The 24454-nt window shown below is 36.9% G+C and overlaps 1 protein-coding gene and 1 pseudogene across 1 annotated transcript; both read right to left on the bottom strand.

Annotated features, from left to right (window-relative positions):
• Positions 1-15158: 15158 nt before the first annotated feature.
• Positions 15159-15855, bottom strand: LOC149009019 (2S seed storage albumin protein-like). Its single transcript, XM_089160929.1, has 2 exons — positions 15707-15855; positions 15159-15585 (listed from the first exon to the last, which is right to left on the bottom strand). The coding sequence occupies exons 1-2, from the start codon at positions 15853-15855 to the stop codon at positions 15159-15161; spliced, it is 576 nt and encodes a 191-aa protein (XP_089017055.1).
• Positions 15856-19774: 3919 nt separating this feature from the next.
• LOC149009018 (UDP-glycosyltransferase 91C1 pseudogene) lies at positions 19775-21408 on the bottom strand (annotated as a pseudogene).
• Between the last annotated feature and the right edge of the window lie 3046 nt (positions 21409-24454).

The following is a 24454-nucleotide window of genomic DNA, read 5'->3' as shown; positions in this document are numbered from 1 at the left end:
CTCCTCTCTGCAGGTATCGCTGGCAACTTCATCATGTACAATAATTAACAACAAAGAAAACAATGAGGGAGTTAGATTCCATTCCCAAAACCAAAACCCTCGATTTTAAGGTAAACTCTGAAGAAGAAAGCAAGAAACCTGTGCAAGCGCTGGTGGCTCAACTCCTGACGGCACTGCCTTCCGCTGCTGTATTGGTTATCAAGCTCTTCATCAGTCTCAACGAAAACTGTAGCTTCTGCCATGACCATTAAGGCCACCAGAACTACACCTATGATTGCAAGCCGACCCATTCTTCCTCTCTGCTAGCCAACCCTTAGTACTTGATTTCTTTACTTTGATGAGTATGGAGAGCTAGAGAAGAAATATATATAGGAGATTGTTAGGGTTTGCATGGCAAGCAAGTGGAGGGAAATCGATGAACACGTCATGCATGGCTGTGATTACATGCATGAATTGGTCAGCTCGTGGTGGACAGATTTATATATGGACAACTGCGTATGCATGGAACAATCGTATTTCAAAGTACGCAGTGTGCTGTAATGTTCTTTCGTGGGAATAACTTTACATCTGTTAGAGAGATATTTGGGTTGGTTGAGCTCTACTTGTGTTTCTATACATTCTTCTTTAGGTAAATGTTTTGTTTTTATTCATGGCATGCACATACTGACATGGAAGCCTGGCTATTTGTGATGCCACCTGCTTTACTCCACATACCATTGCCACACCACCTGTTTTCTATTCTTCAAAAGATTATCAACTCGAATCAGAAAACATTATGTTGCAAATAACTCAGGATAAAAATAATAATAATGAACGAGAGAAATTTTTACTGCGATTCCTGATTTAGGACTTAATATTAATTCCCCTCACTTATCCAATTTATCAATTAAACCGTTTAGAATTGTTTACTCATAAATTCATTTCACCCGCCTCAAAATTGAAACTTTAGAAAGTTCTTTTTCATATTTAACACTATCAAGCTTCCATTAATTTCAAATTAATTTTTACAATTTTACCTTCATGATAATTTGTTTAAAATCTTAAATAATATTTGTAAGAATTTTTTTTGCATGAGTCTCCTATGTTTTCAACGGAAACACAACGCACCTCCTCCAGAATCCAAACTTTACAAAGGTGCCCTTCATACTTCACACCTTCTTTCTTTCTTTCTTTCTTTCTTTTTTTTTTTTTTTTTTTTTTACAAAACGGGGTCAAAAGACTAAAAAAAAAAAAAAACCAAATCAAATTAAAGCACAACTCTTGAGAAAATCCTCTCTAAGGATGTCTGTCATTTCTTGCGGGGATCATTGAAAAATACCAGATCATCTCTTCCAATTAGCCGCCTCTTAAACAACCAATCAGCATTCTTGTTATTTTGACGCCTCACATGACCAAATCTAACATGGCCTCGAGAAGCATATAGGCTTCGAATTTCAGCAACTAATCTTCCCATCGATCCTTGCTCGTTAACTTCTGGGTCCAGTAACCTTATGGCCTTCAACAAGTCTGATTCTATTTGGAGTGGCCATGCTCTCATATCCAATGCTACCTTTACCCCTTCTTTGATTGCACGCATTCATACTTCACACATTTAGTGAAGATACGTAGTTAATTGATAAAAGTTAAATTAATTTATTAATATATATGACCGTATTGAGTTTATTTTAATTGGAGGAAGTTTCACTCATTTAATCTAGGCTAGGGTAATACGGTGACATTAAAATTATTATTTAGGATTTTAAAATGAATGTTAAAAATATTACTTGAGATTTTATATAAATTTATTAAGTATGGTTAAAAAGTAAATTCATATTTACGTCAAAAGAAAATTGACGGTGTGAAGTATGAAAGGAGGCTTTGTAAGATTTTGATTTTGGGAAAGGTGTGTAGTATTTTCAATAGAAATAAAGTAGACTCATGTAAAAACTATCTAGAATTTTAAAATAAATTTATCAAATGAGGGTAAAATTGTAAAATCAAATTTAAAACTAACAAAAACCTAACGGTGTTAAACATAGAGGGATTGTTTTGTGAGGTTTCAATTTTAAAAGAGGTGCCCCGAATTTCCAAAGGAAATGAAGGGAACTCATATACAAAATTCAATCTTCTATTACTAACACTTCTAGTCCAATTTTTATTACTAACAATTCTATTATGCCATCTAAGCTTAAGTGTGCTGCCAATAAACAAAATTCAGATAAATGTTAAAAATGATTGATCCCCATTTTGACAAGTTTTATATGACTAATTCATGGTCCAAAATCCTAAAATCTATTAAGTTTGAAAAACTGAAGGCCAATTAATTATAGGGTCTTTTCTAAAAAAATTGATCGACCATGTTGGCAGGACCACCATGGTATGAGCAACCTGACATATTTCTATTTTTAGACCCTTTCCTCCACCCCAAAGGAATGGAATAACGATTCACCGTGAAGAATGGGAAGTCCATATCACCCCTCTTGATGGAGAGCACAACATGCTTCCTTAATGCTTTATGATCATAAAAATATGAAAAATCACAAGATACATTATGGGTTTTACGTTTTAATTTTCTTTTAATAACTTTTTCCTTGTGAGCCCCTCTAATTTGTGGCCACAGAGTGTCCAAAGAGCACATTATCTGAGTGGTGATTCAGACTCAAGGATGGACTAGTATCTTCTGGTGGCAATGCATCATTGTCCTCATATGCCCACACAAGCTTTCTTAATGCCCCCACAAGAAGGAAAGCCCGGATAGCTTAAGCCCATTGGCAATCTGAAACACAGTTACCTCATTTTGAGTCAGCTGGTCAGCTTACAATCACTGCTAAACCCAACAAACACCTGTTTCTTATACGATTATGGCAGCTGTGGAGTACTTAAGTCTCCAAGCATGGGATTATACATAGTTTTTTCTTTTATGGTTTTTCAGTCTAGGCTCATTTAAAATTGGCGCTTATAATCAAGCACGGCAAAGATGAGAAAGATGTAAGAGAACAGAGATTCGAATAAGTGACCTTAATCTTATCATCTCTATACAGAAGATTTAGAAACAAAATATAGAAAAGAAAACTGATTTGCCCAAAAGAAAGATAATTTCCCTTGATTCTCTTGCGTAAACTTATTGTCAATACCAGCTTCGGTGTTTAAAAATAATTGATTATAGTTTGCACCTATTATTCTTTTATTTATTTTTTTTTATTATTATTTTTTTGGGTAAATAGAACTGCATTCATAAAAAAACTACCGAGAGGAACAACCTGGAGGTAAGAAATCCACCAGCCAGGGAGAGGAAACGGGCCAAACAGTCAAACTCGGCACTGACCGGGTGTCTGCTAAAGCATTAAACACTCTTGAAAGTAAAAAGAAAATTACAAACATCAATATCCTAACATAGCCTTAAAATATCTCCTAAAATAAGACTAACATCCCAATCTAAAAACAAATTGATGACATTTAAGAAATGGATAATCGATTGATTATCATAACATATCTGAATGCATTTATATCCACTTCGAATTGCATCCTGAAGAGCATCACGAAGGCACAAAGCTTCACCCATTAAAGAAGATGAAATCTTTTTTGGATCTGAAATAGCATGCAGCAGACTTCCAGTTGGAGAAAGAAAAGCATAACCAATCCCACTTCAAATGTTGTAAAACTAGCATCACATAATATAGTAAGAACTGTAGATATAGATTGGGAAGAAAAAAGAAGAGAACACCTGATTAGAGTTGTTATCTTCATGTAGAGAATCTACCGTATGACTATCATTTCCTTTATTTTTCTACAATATTGTCAAGAATTCATCAGCAGCCTTCTGTGCTTGTTGAATGCACAATCGGATGCGTGTTTTTTTGTCGAAAGATCAACAAATTACGAGCAAGCCATATATGCCATGATATGAAACCAAATCTTGTACAGATTGCACGAAACTCCTCCTTACCCAATTGCTTGACACTCAACCATTCAAAAATAAAATTAGATAAAGAATGGGAGGAACTTGGCATTGGTGAGTAACCAGTTGAGCTACCATACCAAACGGCTCTTGCAAAGCAACAACCCAGAAAAATATGACCCACTGTTTCAAGTTCTCCACAACAATTACATGATGGATCTAATGGAACTCGTCACTTTTGCAAGGTGTCTCCAGTTGCAATAGCATCCACACAACATCTTTTTGGGCAAGGTTTGGCACGATCAAATGGCCTCTAAGTGAAAAGGTGTTGGTTTCAACCACTAGAATAGATCTTCGAACTAGGTATGGTTTTGGACAAATTTTTTAATTTTTTATGAAAGCATGGACCAAATGGTGGAGAGATGAATCCCATGAAAGGCAACAGAAGTACAGTTTGCCTAAGATATGGATGGAATGGAATTCGACTGCCCACTTTGGTTCCAATTGAAAGAAGAAATTAAGACCCCACGAATTTTCTAAATACAACTAAATGGAAAATCTCACTATTCCTACGGATCACTTGACCAGTTCAGTTAGCTGCATGACATGAAACCTCTCAAGTCCACCGAAAGTATTGAAAATGGAAACGAAAAATTGACGTGGATGGAAGTAACTCTGTAGATGATCCACCGCAATGCAAGTCGGTACCTGGCCAGCCTGAGAGCTAACCACTGCATCACATTCAATTTGTAATTTGTGATTTATGGGCATTTAGTTAAGTTAATATATATCCTCATTCGTAGATCTATCTCGTACTTCTTTCCTAAACTTAAAGTAGTTTAATAGGTAGGTCGGTTTCAGCCAGACTCATAAAGGAAAAAAGAATTGGTCTTGATGCACCGGGCTGAGAAAGGACTCAATGATTAATCCTCTCTCTCTCTGTCGCCAAATCAAATGTGTAAGAAGATCTCGTAATCGTAATCTAGAAGGTGCAACTTCGATCGATAAAAGTGGGCAAGTGCATTAGCTTTTAATAATGCGTACAAAGCAGTGAAAGCTAGCACAATATTGTGCTTTTTTACAACTTCGCCTTACCCCCTCTCCATTATTCGTCTTCTAAGAACTACTAGTTCTTAAGGTACTTCAACCAAAACTTGGGAAAGCTCAGTAGCGCTCCCTAATCTGGCAGTACTGGGGCCTGTTCAAGCGGCACATCTGGGGCAGATTCTGAGCCCTTCGAACCATCTGCTCCCTCTGCTGGCTCTGACCACCACCAGAGTAGCTTCCACGCCTATCATAGTCTTGTGAGCTTCCACGCCTATCCTCGTCGAATCTACCTTGCCTGTCCTGTTCATCGAAGTCCCTGTCTCTTTGCCTATCGTAATCCTGGAATCTTCCTCCTCTCTCTTCCTGAGCCCGTTCCAGTGCTCTCTCGATGGCCTGACACCTGCACCTTTCATTCACTTGCCTCAGCTCTCTGCAGCAATGCTCCAGGGATTGCTCTTCTTCGGATTCACGCCTAAGAATCAGATCTCCAATTCCTCGTCCTCGTCCACCTCTCTGCAGGTGTCGCTGGCAACTTCATGCACAAAATTAACAACAGAAACAAAACAACGAGGGAGTCAAATTCCAATTCCAAATTCAAACCCAAGATTTTAAGGTAAATTCTGAACAAGAAGATGAAGGAAACCTGTGCAGGCGCTGGCGACTCAACTCCTGACGGCACTGCCCCTGGCTGCTGTATCGATTATCTAGCTCTTCCTCAGTGTCAACGAAAACCGTGGCTTCTGCCATGACCATTAAGGCCACCAGAACAACACCTATGATCGCAACTCGCCCCATTCTTCTTTCCTGCTAGTCAATTCTTAATGTTCAGTAGTTGAAACTGGATTTCTTCACTTTGATGAGCAGGGAGAGCTAGAGAAGAAATATTTATAGGAGATTTTTAGGGTTTGCATGGCAAACAAGTGGAGGAAAAGTGAAGAGATCGTCGTGGTTTTGGTGGACTGATTCATATATGGGCAGGTGCGTATTCGCGGGACAATTGTACTCACAATTAGTGTGCTGTGCAAATAAAGGGTTATGTTGTTCCATGTGTTCTCTTTTGCGAATAACTTCAGATCTGTTAGAGAGACATTCATGGCATGCACATATGACACAAGTCTGGCTGAGTAAGACGCCACCTGCTTCACTCTACTTTCCTTACCAATGCGACAATGCCTATTTATGTTCTGTTTTTGTTTCAGGAGTTTTGAGTTATTAAAAAAGATAAGATTTTTTATATTAATCAGGGAAAATTAGTAATGTCTCCAGTATTATAGTTTAATTGTTATACTATCATTTGTAATTTTTAGAAGTACTAGTAAAGTTCTATGTGCACTAGGGGCCCCTAAAAATAGGTGTTATTTTTGAGTGGTATCAAGAGAATATGTTCAAAAATAAATTAAAATAAACACTAATAATTTTTATATTAATTTTTTAATTTTAAAAATAAAATATGAGAAGCATATATAGGGACTAATTTTAGGCTATGATAATAGATGTGAAGTTGTTGAGCTTCTTCTCCAACTTTGCCATGGGTTTCTTGAACCTAGATGCTTTGAAAATAGCTTTATTTCTCTCTCGTGTGGTTTAAATGAGTTTGTGGGAGAGTTCAATGATGGCTAGCTTCCACTATTTTTATATGGCAGTTTGAATGATGGAACTATGATAATGATGTTCTAAGGCTTATCTTTGTAAATTTGACAATAAGGACTTGAAAACACTATTAGGCTAGCAGTAAAATTGTCATTGATGTCAAGAGAAATTAAGTACGAAAATCTTCTTGCATGAGGTAGAACAACATTTGTTGTAGACATGTCATGATCATTGTTGTCAGTAGATTTTGATTGTTCTTGGTGGAGGATGATTTTAATTTGGCGATGACAGAAGTATGGTGTACTATTCTTTATCTTGATGGAAAGAGAAATGAAAGACATAGATGGAAGGATTATGGTGTAGTATATTTAGATATCACATGTCAATAACACCTCTAACCGATGTATAGAAACTCTGGAAGACAAAGAAAATCTAAATATATTTATAAAGATTTTGATGATATTTTTTTTTAACTAAATTCATGAGAGAGAGATTTGAGAAAAAGAGAGAGAAGCCATGGGTTTGAGATTAAAATTCTTTTAGAAGCCTTGGTTATGCTTTTCTTTCTCCAAGTGGAAGTCTGCTACATGCTGTTTCGGATCCAAAAAAGATTGCATCTTCTTTAATGGGTGAAGCTTTGTGCCTTCGTGATGCTCTTCAGGATGCAATTCGAAGTGGATATAGATGCATTCAAATATGTTTTGATAATCAATTGATTATCCATTTCTTAAATGGCATCAATTTGGTTTTAAATTGGGATGTTAATCTTATTTAAGAGATATTTTAAGGCTACGTTAGGATATTGATGTTTGTAATTTTCTTTTTATTTCAAGAGTGTCTAATGCTTTAGCAGACACCTTGGCTAGGAGGGCCCGATTAGAGCCGAGTTTGACTGTTTGGCCCGTTTCCTCTCCCTGGCTGGTGGATTTCTTACCTCCAGGTTGTTCCTCTCGATAGTTTTTTTTATGAATGTAGTTCTATTACCAAAAAAAAAATTACAAATAACCTAGGATAACATAATTAGATGAGAAATTCTAGATGATAGGCTTTTCAACTTCACAAATAATTCAATGTTTTAAATTGAATTTCAAACTTTTCTTGGGAACCTTTTAAAATAATTAATAATGGCTGAAATTTGGTTTATATTTTCTTTTACAAATTTTTATGTAAAATAAAACTAATCATTCGTTCTGCATTTTTATGGTATTCTCAATTATCATTAAGAGCTTTGGAATAAATTAGAGAGTAAAACATTTAAGACCCATTTGATAACCCATTGAAAAATAGTTTTTAGTGTTTCTTGCTTTGAGAAGCAAAAAAGTTGGTTAAAAATTGTTTGATAAAATCATTTTGTTTCACATGATTTTTGCAACATAAATTGAAATTTATAAACGAAAATTTCTTTTAGAAACGCTTTTGATAGAACAACAAATTTGGGCGTAGGTTGAGTTTAAGGGAGATACTTTTAAGAGGGGTTTTATGAAATTTAACCCTCTAGACATAATAATGACAAATTTCAAAGATTTTAGGGGGGGGGGGGGGGGGGGGGGGGGGGGGGTTGGTGGGGAGGGGGGTGGGGGGTGGGGGGGGGGGCCCAAATAATTAAAAATTATTTATTAAAAATAAAAAAAATTAAAAAAAAAAAACCAACCACCCAACACAAATTTAAAAACCCCACCCCCAGGGGTGTTGGGGTGTTGTTTTGTTATTTTTTTTTTTAAAACCCCCCCCCCACAAAACCCAAAAGGGCCTTAATACATTTTTCAAATTTTCTACTTCGAGAAGCAGATTTTATCTAATATTGAAAAAAAATATTTCTATTTCTTGAAATACTCAGAATTGTTACTGGTGTTTCTTGAAGTAGAAACACTTTATGAGTTATCAAACAAATCTTAGTTTTTAAATTATTTCCTACCCTATGCTATAAAGTTAAAAATATATTTTTTTTTAATGCCTATGGTAGTTTTAAATAGTGGATAATGATCAACACCTTTTGGCAAAGAAGACAGATATTTAATACTCCCTATGATATATGTAAGGGATAATTACTTGCCCCCCTTTACTTTGATTTTATTACTATTTTATCTCTTGTACTTTTTAAAATTACTATTTCAACCTTTAAATTTGTCAGCAATTACTAATGCTCCCCTACCGTTAAGCTTCATTAGTTTACTGATGATGTGGCATCTATACATTTTTTCAAAATTCCAAAAATAACCTTGCAATTATCTTTTTACTTTTTTTCTCTTTTTTCAAGTTATAATACTACCTTTAATAGGAGAAAATTAACTTTAATTTCACTTTTCTTTTTTAAAAAGAAACCACCAAATAAAGGAAAGATGTGATTTTTTTTTCTCTAAAAATAAATCACCAAATAAAGGAAAGGTGTAATTAAATAGAAACTAAAATATTAAAAAATATCAGATTTAATTCAAAATTGAAAATTGAAAATCACATAATATATGCTGACCATTATGTATGTTACCAAATATTTTATCAATTAAATCTTATATGCTAATTTGTTTTTAAAACTTCCATCATGGTGATTATGAAAAATTTAAGTGGAATGTGAAAGTTTCAACAATCATAAGTATGTGGTCCCACCAAATTCAAAATTAATTCTAAAATATAAGATTTTAAGAATATAATTGACATGCAATATAGTTTTTATAAATGAGGGTAATATCATATTTTTTACTTCTTAATTTTAGGGGTAAAATAGACATTTTATATTTGATGTTAACAGCCACTTAACACCTTTAGAATTGAGGGGGGGCAACAGTAATTTCACAAAGAAGTGGGTTTGATTAGTAATAAAACCAAAGTATAAGGGGTCAATAGTAATTATCCCTATATGTATTAGTACCTACTTGTTAATATAAAACTTCCAATTTCCAAAAAATTTTAATTTTTTTGTTACTCTGGTTAACTATATGCTCATTAATAACAATAATAAATCTAAATAAAATAGGTTACTATTTATTTGTCAAAAATAAAATGAAATGGGTTTCAAATTTTTGTTATAATTGCTCTCTATCTCACCAAAGTAAAATATAGCAATCAAATATAAATAGCAAAGACCTCCATGTCGTTAGGAAGTCATTATTAAGTGTTGATATTAGTAGCTACATATTCCAAAAGGACAAAAACAACCTTGAATGGAAAACCCTATACTTGACTTCTTCGTCTCCCATTTTAAATTTCAATCCCATTCATAAATTTTATTGAAATTTAAAAGATACCATTCAATAATAGTAGTTTTTTATATTTAATATAGAAAGATATATTATAAATCAATAAATTTTATTGAAATTTAAAAGATATCACTCAATACTAGTATTTTTTTAATATTTAATTTAAAAAAATATATAAAAAATTAATAAGTAAAAACTAATTGAATTGAGACCAGAGGTGGTGGTGTTGGTAATAGAGGATGTAACTGATAAATTGGGTAAGGATTGAATGTTTTTCAATTTATTATTACTATGCCTAATAAATTAAGTATATTTTCATTAAAATAAAAAACAAATATATTTTTAATTGGCTATTCCAAAATTAATCAAATATCGTGGTATGATCTTTGTCTAAGGGAGAAAGAGGATATAAATCATTTCTTCATAACTTGTTGCGTGAAATATGGGGATGGGTAGCTAGCCTCCTGGGTTGGGATAACTTGGTGGAGAAATTTTTGATGAAAGCATGGACCAAATGGTAAAGAGATGAATCCCATGATATGGTGTTTAATTAAGGGATGTGTGGCTCAAGGGATTTGATAATTTGCAAGGAAGATGGGATTAAATACTAAATGCGACTCAGCCAAATGATCTATGGAATCGTGGGCGGATCTACGTTGGCGCCGGAGGGGGCCATCGCCCCCTTTTTTATTAATTTTAATCATTTTCTTTAATTTTTTTCAATTTTTTCTCTTCTCACATGTGAAATATCATTATTTGACCATTCCCTGAATATTGAAAACAAGTTTTAAAGATAAAATAATGAATATAAATGTCATTCCTAATTAAAAACTAATTCCCCAATTCCTGTTTATTCTCACTGCTCTTCTCTCTCATCTTATCTTTCTATTTATTCTTTTATCTTTCTATAAAGTGGGTTAAAAAAAATTTGAAAAAAAAAACTTATTAATTATCTCGTCTCCTCTCCTGCAATTTTTGTTATTTGATTTTATATTGAATAAAATGTTTATACTTAGTAAGGTAATTAAGTATATTAGTTTTAACTATATTAGTTTACATCTCATTTTTGTTATTTGATTTTATATTGAATAAAATGTTTATACTTAGTAAGGTAATTAAGTATATTAGTTTTAACTATATTAGTTTACATCTCCTACCGGCAGATAACTTTTTAAGGTTGAACTCAAGAAAAAAAAAAAATTCAAATGTGTGAACTCTACAAATCTACAAACCTCCAATGAGTCTTATAAAGACCCACATAATATGTGGCAAAAAAACATTAATAATTTTCCTAAATTCGAGTACAAATCATCTCCAGGTTAAGGAGGGAAGGAAAAAAAAAAAAAAAAAGGGAGATCTAAACTTAGACGATTTCAGCTCCTCCTGGTGCTAAGAGGGTAATTCGTGATTTGAAAGTTAACGTGACGATTTGGAATATGGGCAGCTGTGAGGGGAAGGCTGTAGGAATTCTAACAGAGTCTGGAAAAGGCAAGAACTACAGTTGTCTAAGATACGGATGGAATGGAATTCGACTGCCACTGTGGTTTTGAATTCCAATTCAAAGAAGAAAGATCGATCCAGGGATGGATTTCCCCACAACTTTTAATTTCTAAAGACAATTAAATGGGAAATCTCAGTACTATTACTATGGATCACTTAGACCAATTCAGCTGCATGAGAGAACATATGTGATCGTCATTCGATCGTAAATCTATGTCGTCCTTCCTAAACTGGAGAATTGCCGAATTAGGTTATTAATTAGGTCGGTTTCAACGTCTTACAGGAGAGAAAGGACTCAATGATTAATCCTCTCGATCTCTTTCGCCAGATGTGTAAGATCGATCACAATCTAGAAGGTAGAACTTCGATCGATAAAAGTGGGCTTAAGTGCATTAGCTTTTAATAAAGCGTACAAAGCAGTGAAAGCACGATAATGTGCTTTTTTACAACTTCGCCTTTAACCCCCTCTCCATTATTCGTCTTCTAAGAACTACTAGTTCTCAAGGTACTTCAACCAAAACTTGGGAAAGCTCAGTAGCGCTCTCTAATCTGGCAGTACTGGGGCCTGTTCAAGCGGCACATCTGGGGCAGATTCTGAGCCCGTCGAACCATATGGTCCCTCTGCTGGCTCTGATCACCACCTTCACCAGAGTAGCTTCCACGCCTATCATAGTCTTGTGAGCTTCCACGCCTATCCTCGTCGAATCTACCTTGCCTGTCCTGTTCATCGAAGTCCCTGTCTCTTTGTCTGTCGTCATCCTGGGATCTTCCTCCTCTCTCTTCCTGAGCCCGTTCCAGTGCTCTCTCGATGGCCTGACACCTGCACCTTTCATTCACTTGCCTCAACTCTCTGCAACAGTGCTCCAGGGACTGCTCTTCTTCGGATCCACGCCTAAGAATCAGATCTCCAATTCCTCGTCCTCGTCCACCTCTCTGTATGTGTCGCTGGCAACTTCATGTACAAAATTAACAACACAAACAAAACAATGAGGGACTCATCAGATTCTAATTACAAACTCAAACCCGCCATGATTTTAATGTAAATTCTGAAGAAGAAAGAAACCTGTGCAAGCGCTGGCCTCTCAACTCCTGACGGCATTGCCCCCCACTGCTGTATCGGTTTTCTAGCTCTTCATCAGTGTCAACGAAAATCGTGGCTTCTGCCATGACCATTAAGGCCACCAGAACAACACCTATGATCGCAACCCGACCCATTCTTCTTCCCTGCTTGTCAATTCTTACAGATCAGTAGTTCAAACTAGATTTCTTCACTTTGATGAGCAGGGAGAGCTAGAGAAGAAATATTTATAGGAGATTCTTAGGGTTTGCATGGCAAACAAGTGGAGGGAAAGCGAAGAGCACGTCGTGGTTTTAGTGGACTACTGATTCATATATGGGCAGGTGCGTATTCGCGGGACAATTGTACTCCCAAGTAGCATGCTGTGCAAATAAAGGGTTATGTGGTTCCATGTGTTCTCTTGTGCGAATAACTTCAAATCTGTTAGAGAGACATTCATGGCATGCACATATGACACAACACACCACCTACTTCACTCTACTTGCCAATGCGACAATGCCTATTTATGTTTCTGTTTCTAGTGTTTAAGTTATTAAAAAAGTAAATATTTTTTATGTTAATTAGGGAAAGTTAGTGATGTCTCCTGTGCTATATTATCATTAATTTGAAATTTTTAGAATTATTAGTAAAGTTCCACGTGCAGTGTATTACACTAGTGGCGAGTAAAAAATAGGCATTATTTTTTAGGGGTATCAAGTGAATATTTATCAAAAATAAATTAAAATAAACATTAATAAGTTTTTTATATTAATATTTTTTATTTTAAAATAAAATATAAGAAGTATAGTTAGAGATTAATTTCAGGTTATGATAGTAGATGTGAAGTTGTTGAGCTTCTACTCCAACTTTGCCATGGGTTTCTGAGCTTCTCTATGTAAATTTGACAATAAGGACTTGAAGACACTATTAGGGCTAGCAGTAGAATGGCTATTGATGTCAAGAGAAACTACGGAGATCTTCTTGCATGAGGCAGAATGGCATTTGTTGTAGACATGTCATGATCATCGTTGTTAGTAGATTTTGATCGTTCTTGGTGGAAGATGATTTTCGTTTGGCGGTGACAGAAGTATGTTGTGCTATTCTTTTCTTGGGGAAAGAGAAATGATAGAATTTAGAAAGTTATATTTTTTTTCTTACATTATAATAAAACGTATATGGGAAAAAGGAAGATGGAAGGACTATGAATTGATAAAGTAAGTGAATCACAAATGAATATTTTCTTTTAGATAACCTATGTCAATGACAACTCTAAGCTAATGTATAGGAACTTTGGAAGACAAAAAAAAAATCTATATATATTTATAAATGTTATAAAATAAAGAAGATATATTGAATACAAAGAAGAAAGACAAAATGAATTCAACTCTTCTATTAAGTTATTCATTACATATTTATAATGGAACTAGTATCTTCTCTAATACGGAAATACAAAGTCTACAAAGAAATACAATTAATATATGATTCTTACACACAATAAGATGTTCTTGATATGGAATGATAGATTGCCGCCCAAGATAGAAGGTGCATAGAATGAAAATATTGTCTACCAACATTGTATGTTGAGATGATTGTGGTCTTTAATTAAGATGAGAATGTGAATTACCAAGATTGCATGCTGGGTTGAGATATTCAATTAGAAATATTATCTATTTGGGGGTGATGAACATCCACAATCAATATTATTTATAACACTCCCCCTTGGATGTTCATCAGTAGATAATGTACCTCGTTAAAACCTTACTAAGAAAAAACCTTGTGGAAAAAAATCTTAGTAAAGGAAAAATAGTATCCACATCTAAATAATACTTCTTAGTAGTTGTCACGTTAAAAACCTTACCAGGAAATCCCAATAAGACAAAACTTTGATAAAGGAAAAAGAGTTCAGCCCGTATTTTACTCCCCTTGATGATAACATCATTGGGTATATTTGAATGCGCATATTCCAATATCATATATCAATTTTTCAAAATTTGAAGTAAACAATGCCTCAGTAAATAAATCTATCAAATTATTAATTAAACAATATCAATGAATATAAGATCATGAGTGAAGAAGAATTTTGGTGAAATATGTTTAATTCTATCTCCTTTGATGTATCCTCCCGTCAATTATGCATGCAACATTATCTTCATATAATATTGTTGAAATCCCTTCTAGTAAAAGACCACATGCCTCCTCGTGAATATGTTGCATCATTAATCTTAATCAAATATCATTGGTAAAGGAAAAAAATAATTCTTTTTTTCTTTTTCTTTTATCAAGATCTGATCTTGTGATAGGATACAAGAAGAAACAGTTGAGAAATCATAGTTAACGAGGTTCCATGGGGGATGAGCACTTATTCGATCTGAATGTCATCAACTACCTGCTACAATAATCATATGGACAAGAGAGCACGATCATCCTCGGGCCATAACTATAAATGTTTGCTTTGCTTTCTGCTTCTCTGAAAGAATGGGTAGGAGGAGCATAAGTAAATTAAACGATGTCCTATATCCTAAGCATTTTTTTTATTGAAAGAGATGTTAGCAGGAAGTGGTTTATTGCCCATTTTAAGTTGTGTTGGAAGAGCTGAAATCCCAAACCCTGCCCGTCCATCAAGTCGGGCTTGACCGGGTTTCTGTTGAGACAGAATCACGTATGCAAGAATTAAGTGTAGTCATTTTTCTTCTCTTGGGCAAGAAGAATAGTGGTAAGTAAATGCAGAGAGGAAAAGAAGTGAAGTGGCAAAATTCATATAGTTTTATTCAAGGAAGGGAACAAACACGATAATGTGCTATTCCTTTATTGCCTACTAGCTTATCTCTGCATCACCCCTCTCCGTTATTCCTTTTTGTTAACTCTTTTTAAGTAGAAGTTCAAAGTTGGGACTTCAAACAGAACTCGGAAAACCAGCCCCGCTTATCGGGCATCGCTGAGGTCTGTTGAGGCGACATCTGTTGGGCAGGTTCTCAGCCCTTCGAAGGATCTCCCTTGGGTCTTCTTGATCCCTTCCTCCTCGCCTATCGTAGTCTTGGGAGCTTCCTCTCCTATCGTAGTCTTGAGAGCTTCCACGCCTATCGTAGTAGTCTTGGTCCCTTTCACGCCTGTCGTACTCATCATCCTCCTCTTGGCCTTGACCTTGGCCTTGCTGCCTCTGAGCCTGTTCCAGAGCCTGCCTTATTGCAGGACACCTGCACCTTTCGCTCAGGTGCCTCAACTCTCTACAGCACTCCTGCAGGGACGATTCTTCGTCGTCACCACGCCTCAGAATTAGTTCTCCTAATCCTCGTCCTCCTCTCTGCAAGTATCGCTGGCAACTTCATGATGTACAATAATTAACAACAAAGACAAAAAACAATGAGGGAGAGGGAGTTAGATTCCAATTCTAAATTCATACCCACGATTTTAAGCTAAACTCTGAAGAAGAAAGACAGAAACCTGTGCAAGCGGCGGTTGCTCAACTCCTGACGGCACCTCCCGCTGATGAATTGGTTATCCAGCTCTTCATCAGTCTCAACGAAAACTGTGGCTTCTGCCATGACCATTAGGGCCACCAGAACAACACCTATGATCGCAACCCGACCCATTCTTCCTCTATGCTATCCAACTCTTAGTACTGGTCAATAGGTAGAAACTAGATTTTTTTTTTCTTTCCTTTCTCCTTTGATGAGTAGGGAGAGCTAGAGAAGAAATATTTATAGGAGATTGTTAGGGTTTGCATGGCAAGCAAGTGGAGGGAAAGCGATGAGCACATCATGCATGATTGTGATTACATGCATGCATGAATTGGTCAGGTCGGTGGACAGATTCATATATGGACAAGTGCGTATGCATGGAATGATTGTTCTTTCATGGGAATAACTTTACATCTGTGTTGGAGAGACATTTGGGCTGTTTTAGCTCTACTTTTATGATATTCCTGGCATGCAAATAGTGAAAAACAAGCTTTGGCTATTTCTGACGCCACCTGCTTCACTCTACTGATTGCTACTTACCAATGCCACACGGCCCACACCTCCTGTCTATGTTTCTGTTTCGAGTGTTAAATGAAAAAATTAAAAAAAAAATCTCGCGCATTATATTTTGATGAACGTATAATATTGAAAAAAAAATAAAACAAAAGGTTTACCCTTTCTTAAAAAATGAAGGGAGTTTATATCAACTGATTAAAAGAAGAAAAAAAAATTCTTACAAATAGCTCAGAATAAAAAAATCGACCAGAAAAGGATCGAATAGGCTGTTCATCAGCTTCACAAATGATTCAAGGATGCAAACGGAAAAGTTTTATGCGAACTTTTTCGCGGGTTCTTTTAAGTCAATTCAAAAAATAGCTTGGTTTATGTTTTTTTTTTAATATTAAATTTTGGGTCCATTCTTATGCATAAGTTTTATAATAAAACATTTTTATTGTGTGGTGAAAATGCGTAAAAAACGCAAATGTGCTTCCCTTTACCTCTGAATTATGACTAACACCTCTTTGTGAAGAGATCGTAAGTTTTGACTCTTACTAACTTAAAAATAGCTTGGTTTATGTTTTTTTTTAATATTAAATTTTGGGTTCGTTCCTATGCATACGTTTCATAATAAAACCCTTTTCTTGTGTGGTGAAAATGCGTAAAAAACGCAAAATGTGCTTCCCTTCACCTCTGAATTATGACTAACACCTCTTTGTGAAAAGATCGTAAGTTTCGACACTTCTTTATATATGTTAGGCTCCACTCCGCAATATAAAAAATTATTAATTTCAAACGGGTAAACTTAATTTTTTTTTTCCCAACTGAATGTTATAGAGAGTATATATTTTCACCAATGTTGCATATTACATAATAATTGGATCAGGTTTACCTTTAATTTGGAGTCTAAAATTGTATTTTATTTTTGGTAGAATTCCCTATTGATAATATATGAAAGAGGTTCTCTCTCCTTCATGAGTTCAGAGAAACTTTTTCGGGTTAATAACACAGGAAATTAAGAAGTATGAAGGATCTATGAATCCGATAGGTTCCATCGTAATTGAGGAAATTGCTTGCAATAAATGGGATGAATCACAACTCCATGACCCATTTTGATCTATATCACAAAATGTTAGTTGCATGATTCACTTGCCTTAGTCTCTAATTCTTCTCTTCTTTTGCACAAGCAAATCTTTTTCAATTTGCATTTCTAAGACACTAGTGATGACCAAATGCCTGACTTGATTTCTTGAAATACAATTACCATCCTGTCCAAGCTTAATATATGGGGTTAATGTTAATACTTAATAGCATTTCCATTTGGGTCGGATAAGATTTTTGAATACATGAGACTAGCTAGCTGTGTTATAAGGAACAAATTAAACCTCAAGGTCAAGTAACCAAGGATCAAAATCCCTAAGTTCTCTCCAATTTAAAGTCCGATGAGGCAGGCCCAACACAGCACTTTGCATCGAAGCCCTCTTGAAATCTATATATTACAGTACAACCAGGTATTTCGGTCTTTCCTCACCAATTGGTGAAGGCAGATATAATTTCTTTATCATGATTTGATCTTCTGATTGAATACCATGGAGGAAGAATTGAGAAGCATAGTTAATGAGATTTCATGGGGAGGAACAGTTGGATCTGAAAGCTAATCACTACTTGCTACAGAAACCATATGGACAAAGAGAGCACGCACCCTTTAGTCCGAACAGGGATTGCTTTCTGAGCTCCCTCTTGAATCAGCTTCACATACGTAAGAATTCTAATAATTTTCCTTCTCTTGGGCAAGAAGAATCGTGGTTGCTAGAGAGAGTAGAAGAAGTATTATAGCTCGCAAAATTCATACAGTTTTATTGAAGGAAGGGAACATACAACACCTAGTTATTACTAATAGGAATCAGCCCCTCTCCATTAGAGTTTTATTCATGGACTAGTTCTAACAAAAGTTGGAAAAGGAAAAGCTCAGTCGTAGGACCCCCTTATCTGGCATTGCTGAGGTCTGTTCAAACGGCACATCTGGGGTAGATTCTGAGCCCTTTGACGTATCTCCCTCTGTCTCTGCTCATCTCCCCTCGAACCTTGCCTGCCATAGTCTTCTTGTGACCTTCCTTGCCTGTCGTACTCTTCTTGGTTGTCATCTCTGTATCCACCCCGACCATAGTCTTGGTCCCTTCCTCGCCTATCGTAGTCTTGGTCCCTTCCTCGCCTGTCGTAGCCATGGTCCCTTCCACGCCTGTCGTAGTCTTGGTCCCTTCCACGCCTGTCGTCGTCATCATCATCTTCCCAGTCTCCTTGCCTCTGAGCCCGGTCCGCCGCCTGCCTTATGGCCTGACACCTGCACCTTTCGTTTACTTGCCTCAACTCTCTGCAGCAGTTCTCCAGGGACGCTTCTTCGTAACCACCACGCCTGAGAATGAGTTCTCCTAATCCTCGTCCTCCTCTTTCCAGGTATCGCTGGCAACTTCATCATGTACAATAATTAACAACAAAGACAAAACAATGAGAGAGTTAGATTCCATTCCCAAAACCAAAACCCTCGATTTTAAGGTAAACTCTGAAGAAGAAAGCAAGAAACCTGTGCAAGCGCTGGCGGCTCAACTCCTGACGGCACTGCCTCCCGCTGCTGTATTGGTTATCAAGCTCTTCATTAGTCTCAACGAAAACTGTGGCTTCTGCCATGACCATGAAGGCCACCAGAACTACACCTATGATCGCAAGCCGACCCATTCTTCCTCTCTGATAGCCAACCCTTAGTACTTGATTTTTTACTTTGATGAGTAGGGAGAGCTAGAGAAGAAATATATATAGGAGATTGTTAGGGTTTGCATGGCAAGCAAGTGGAGGGAAAGCGATGAACACGTTATGCATGGTTGTGATTACATGCATGAATTGGTCAGGTCGTGGTGGACAGATTTATATATGGACAACTGCATATGCATGGAACAATCGTATTTCAATGTACGCAGTGTGCTGTGGGAAGGGTAATGTTCTTTCGTGGGAATAACTTTACATCTGTTAGAGATATTTGGGTTGGTTGAGCTCTACTTCTGTTTCTATTCTTTCTTCTTTAGGTAAAAGTTTTGTTTCTATTCATGGCATGCACATACTGACATGGAAGCCTGGCTATTTGTGATGCCACCTGCTTCACTGTACAAGTCTACATACCAATGCCACACCACCTGTTTTCTATTCTTCAAGAGATTAAGGTAGATTATATCAACTCGAATCGGAAAACATAATCTTGCAAATAACTCAGGATTAAAAAAATAAGATGAGAAAACTGGCGCTTGATTTAAGATGAGATTAAGGTAGTTTTTTCTTTTATGGTTTTTCAGAACAGAGATTCGAATCTGTGACCTTAATCTTATCATCTCTGTACAGAAGATTTAGAAACAAAATATAGAAAAGAAAACTTATTTGCCCAAAAGAAAGATAATTTCCCTTGATTCTCTGCATAAACTTATTGTCAATACCAGCTTCAGTATTCAAAAATAATTGATAATAGTTTGCACTTATTATTCATTTAATCATGCAAAAAAACTCCAGGTGTTCATATATCATTATTGGCTAAATTACTGCTACTTCCAGCCTCCAATACAAGGACTATATAGGATCAACAGGCTTTAGATGACATATTAAAATACAACTTCCTCTTGAGGTTCAAGGATTTTTGTCTATTGAACCATTTTTAAGGAACTGGATGAAGCCATCCATGTATGCTTGATGAAGCTTGTCATCAGCAAAAATGGCTTTCATTTCTCTCGCTCGCAACCTCAGTTCCTCGCCTTCTTCGTCCACCATGGCTTTCCTCAGAGCCTCAGCAATGCCTTTCCGATCAAATGACCCATCTTCTGCCCTTTCTACTTCCACAGCCAAACCTTTCTCTACCAAAAGTCTAGCGTTGAACCCTTGGTCGGCCACAAGTGGTAGGACCACCATGGTGTGACCAAACTGGAGTATCTCTGTTATGGACCCCCATCCAGAATGGAACAGTGATCCACCCACAGATGGATGGGCTAGTATCTCCATCTGCGGAGCCCAACCCATACAAACCACACCTCGACCCTCGATCCGGGCCCGGAATTCTGGTGGCAATGCATCACTGTCGTCGTGGGCCCACATGGGCTTCCTTAATGCCCATAAGAAGGAAAGCCCAGATAGCTCAAGCCCATGGGCAATCTCAAACACTTGTTCTTGACTGAGCTTACACTCGCTGCCAAACCCAACAAATACAACTGACTTGGGTGGCCGTTTGTCAAGCCACTCGAAAATAGTCACCCAGCCTCCGCCGCCGCCTTCGCCACCCTGAAAGCTTTCCTTCCCCGGTGGTGGCGCCGCCGCTGGTGGAAGTAAACCCAACGGGAACACTGGTCTCTGACAAATCTTCTTCACCAGATCGACGTAGTCACCTTCAAACTCGTTGCAACTTCGGATAGCGATCGCCTTGCAGGACTTCACCGTCATCTCGACTCGGTAAGCGTCACTGACCCCGGAAGCATTCTTACCAAAGAAACCGGCAAGCAAAGGACCTGCTTCAAACGGTCGGCAAGCAACCGTGGACGGAAAAGTGATCCACTCAGACGGAGAGGTTAGGGTTTCAGGGGTTGACCAGTATTTACTCTGGGCTTCAGCAGTGAGGTACTCCGGCGGACCGAGGAAGGCGAACATGGCAGCGGTGTAGACTGAGAAGCAGATGACAGGGATTTCGAGATTGAGTTCCTCGGAGATCTCAGCCGTCCAATGGGAAAAGAAATCTTGAATGATCCAATCTGGGGTATCTTTGGAGAATAACTGCATGAGTTGTGGTTTCAAGAGGTCATAGGCTGCCTTGAGATACTGTATCTGATCCATGGAGGTCATATCAACGGTAGCTTCAGCACCAGCTGGTAACCCATCTACCTGTGGCAAATGAAGCTCCACCAGATTGAGCGGAGCTGGCGAGTTGGTAGGAATAAGATGAGTCGGAAGGCGGCGGAGATTGGAAGGGGTGGAGATGAAGGAGACACGGATTCCGGCCTTGGCGAGAGCTATGGAAAGATGAAAGAAAGGGATCAGGTGGCCAAAAGCTGACCATGGAAGCATCACTACGTGCAAATTCTCCCCCTTTGCCATTGCAGAATCTTTGCCCCTTTGAGTCTTTGTTCACTGAAGTCGAAGCTCGTCTTCTCAAATGAACGAAGAATTATCATGTAGAGTGGTAAACTGGTAATAAGTAATACATTTTTTGTATCGCCTGGTTGTGTCCATTTCTGAGTATGAAATGTACAGATAGAATTCCACCACACTACCCGACAAACAACTTAGTTGTTTACCACTCCGTGTAAATTTTATTTTATTTTTTGGTGAAACCACTCCGTGTAAATTGAGATACCATACGATGGCAACTTTCCCATAATGTGACTAAGAAGCGTCTTCTTTAGCTAATAATATCAACACCTGTTAATCTATTTGCTGAGATGATCGACGTCAGCCAGAGGAGGATACGTTGGTGATGCACGTGGCAAATTTAGAACGGTTTTTTTTTTAATCTATAAATGTCTTTATCGTTAATAAATAAAAGCCATAAATAGACCTTGTACTAAAAGTCTAAAACAATCAAAGAATATTTATAATTAAATTTTTTAGAATAGTAAATGTAATTGATTGAAACACATGGATCTATCATTTTAGATGTATAGTAAATGTATGTAGTCTTTTTATTTTTTTGTGTAATCTTTTTATCTTTTTTAGAAATGGTAAATGTGATCTTTCTATTTCTAATTTCTATCAAGGAATTTACAGCCCTACCCTCTGAACTACTCCCTAATATTAATACCATTACTAGAATTACAAAATTTGTCAATCATATTCCCTAATACTAATATCATTAATCTCAATTAATTTTTAATATTGACCTCATATCTTAAGTTTTGAAACACTACTTATCATTCATATTCTCATATTTAAATTCAAATAGGAAGAAGTTGCATATAGGAAAGGAAGATGTTGTCAAGAGAGCCTTGTGCTGGGCAAGTAGGATATTTTACCTTGCTTCCAATCCTTGGCTCCTAGATTTATGTTATAAGGACCCCTTGTATTTTTATTGTCCTGCTTTAAAATAAAAAGAGAAAGAGGAAAGAGAGATGAATAAGCAAATTGAACTTAAGGTTTTTCATCCAACAGTTATTCTTGTATTTTTTTTTTTTTTTTAAAGCTTAACTTGCTCACAACAATATTTAATTGTGATTTCCTAACAGGGATGTAATTGATATATTTTAACGCTATAAGATGTTTGATTAATAAATTGAATGACTCAAGGTTTGACATTAATTATAAGGGGTAATTCAAGTGCTAGTACTGAAAACCTGTCTTGCTACGTTCTCCAACCTCTGAGTGTTGCTGCTCCTCTTCGCAACGACGGGTCTTGACAACCTAAGCGCCGCTGGTTCTTGAGGCGGAGAGCCTGCGGAGTTGTTTCTTGCCCCCTCTCTCCACCTTTCTTCTCTCTTTTCATCTCCCTCACCTCCGTCATCTCTCCTCTCACTGTTTCCCCTTCTTTTTTTTTTTTTTTTTTTTTTTTTTCCTGTCTTCTCCTCATTTCTTCTCCCTGTGTTTTCTTTTCTCCTTTTCTTCCCTCTGTCTGCGTTTTCTTGCTCACCAAATCTGCTCACCAGATCTACTCGCCTCATCGTCTGATCGTTTTCTCTTCCATCTCTCTTTCTCCTCCTTTTCCATCTCCCACTTCGTTCGGATCCAAAAAAAGAAAAAAAAAATCTCTGGTTGAAGCGACCTTGTACATCCTTGGAACAACTCAAGATCTGGACTTACAAGTTTTTATGTGGTGAGCTTTACAAGTACCCTCTACGGTAGTGATAGATAGCAAGTCAAAACCTTCTCCGCAATCTGGATGCTACCAAAGTGACAACCGAAGTTCCACCTTGTGGCATGTTTAGTCTCCACCCTTGTGTCGTGTTTAGTCTCCGCTCGTGGCGTGTTTTGTCTCCGCCCTTGGCATGTTTTGTCTCCGCCCTTGTGGCGTGTATCCACTTATGTGGGCGTTGGTGCTTAACTGTTGCTGCATTTGGTACAGCTTTCATTCTAAGGGTTTATTAGACTTGATCCATCCCTTAGCCTGGATGACCCTGTCTATTGCATGTACGACAGTCTGGTCAATTCCGCTTTTTTTTTTTTTGTCTGTATTTTTCTTTTCTTATGTGTGGTTGTACTTTTCTTAGTTTCTTAATGAAGTGCTTCCTTTACTTAAAAAAAAAAAAAAAAAAAAAAAAAAAAAACTGCCTTACTACGAAGAATAATTGTAGAAAAAGGAAAAATCCCTATCCATGAAAGATTGCTGACAGGCTCTTTTTAGTGAATGAAGTCAAAAGTTTGTCTCTTCGTTAGCATATATATATAATAATCTTCATCTCTTAATATAAAACTACTAACTTCTCTCTAACAAAATCTCAAATAAAATAACAAAAAGAAGAAAAATGATGTCATTATGTGTCACCTACGTCCACTTGCATTTCATGTTTGTCATTGATCCCTTCACCAACACTTGGAAAGTAAATTCTGAACACCTTGAAGCAAAACAAGATGGAATAGAAGAAAAAAAGGGTCTTGAAAATTGTGTAAGAACCTTAGAATACAATTAAAGGAAATGAAAACAGATTTTTCATCCAATTAATTGTGTAAGAAGCTTAGAATACAATTATCTCTAACAGGAATCTATACAAGGTTGGTACAGTGGAAAGATTCATATTTCTCAGTAGAGAGGTCATTGGTTCAACTCTTATGGACGACAAAGTTCTACCCCGAACATGTAATCGAAATGCGCACAAGCTAGCTTGGATGAACCTCAGATACCAAAAAAAAATCTCCAACAAGAGGGGGCTCACTGAATCTCATTTAAAACAACAGGGGTTGGCCACTGCCAGTATTTAGTTTGGGCACCAATAGTGATGTACTTTGGTGGACCGAGGAAGGCTGACAAGGCGGCGGTGAAGACTAAGAAGGAGATGAGTTCTTGGGAGATTTTCGGGTGAGGTAATCAGAATCCGGATCATCACCCTGAGGGGCACTCTGTGCTCCCTCATGGCTTTACCACCACAAATTCTGTGGGACCCACAGGTAAAAATAATAAAAAAATAAAATAAAATAATCCCATCACCCAACCCCTGGGTCCCCCTGTATTTATGGTGGTAAAGCCGTTAGGGAGCTAATCTGGACTCAGGTAATCGGTGGACGA

The sequence above is a fragment of the Hakea prostrata genome, chromosome 7 (genome assembly GCF_041222555.1).
Source record: "Hakea prostrata isolate BN-2017 chromosome 7, UWA_Hpros_2, whole genome shotgun sequence".
NCBI lineage: Eukaryota > Viridiplantae > Streptophyta > Magnoliopsida > Proteales > Proteaceae > Hakea > Hakea prostrata.
This window is presented reverse-complemented; position numbering and strand designations above follow the sequence as displayed.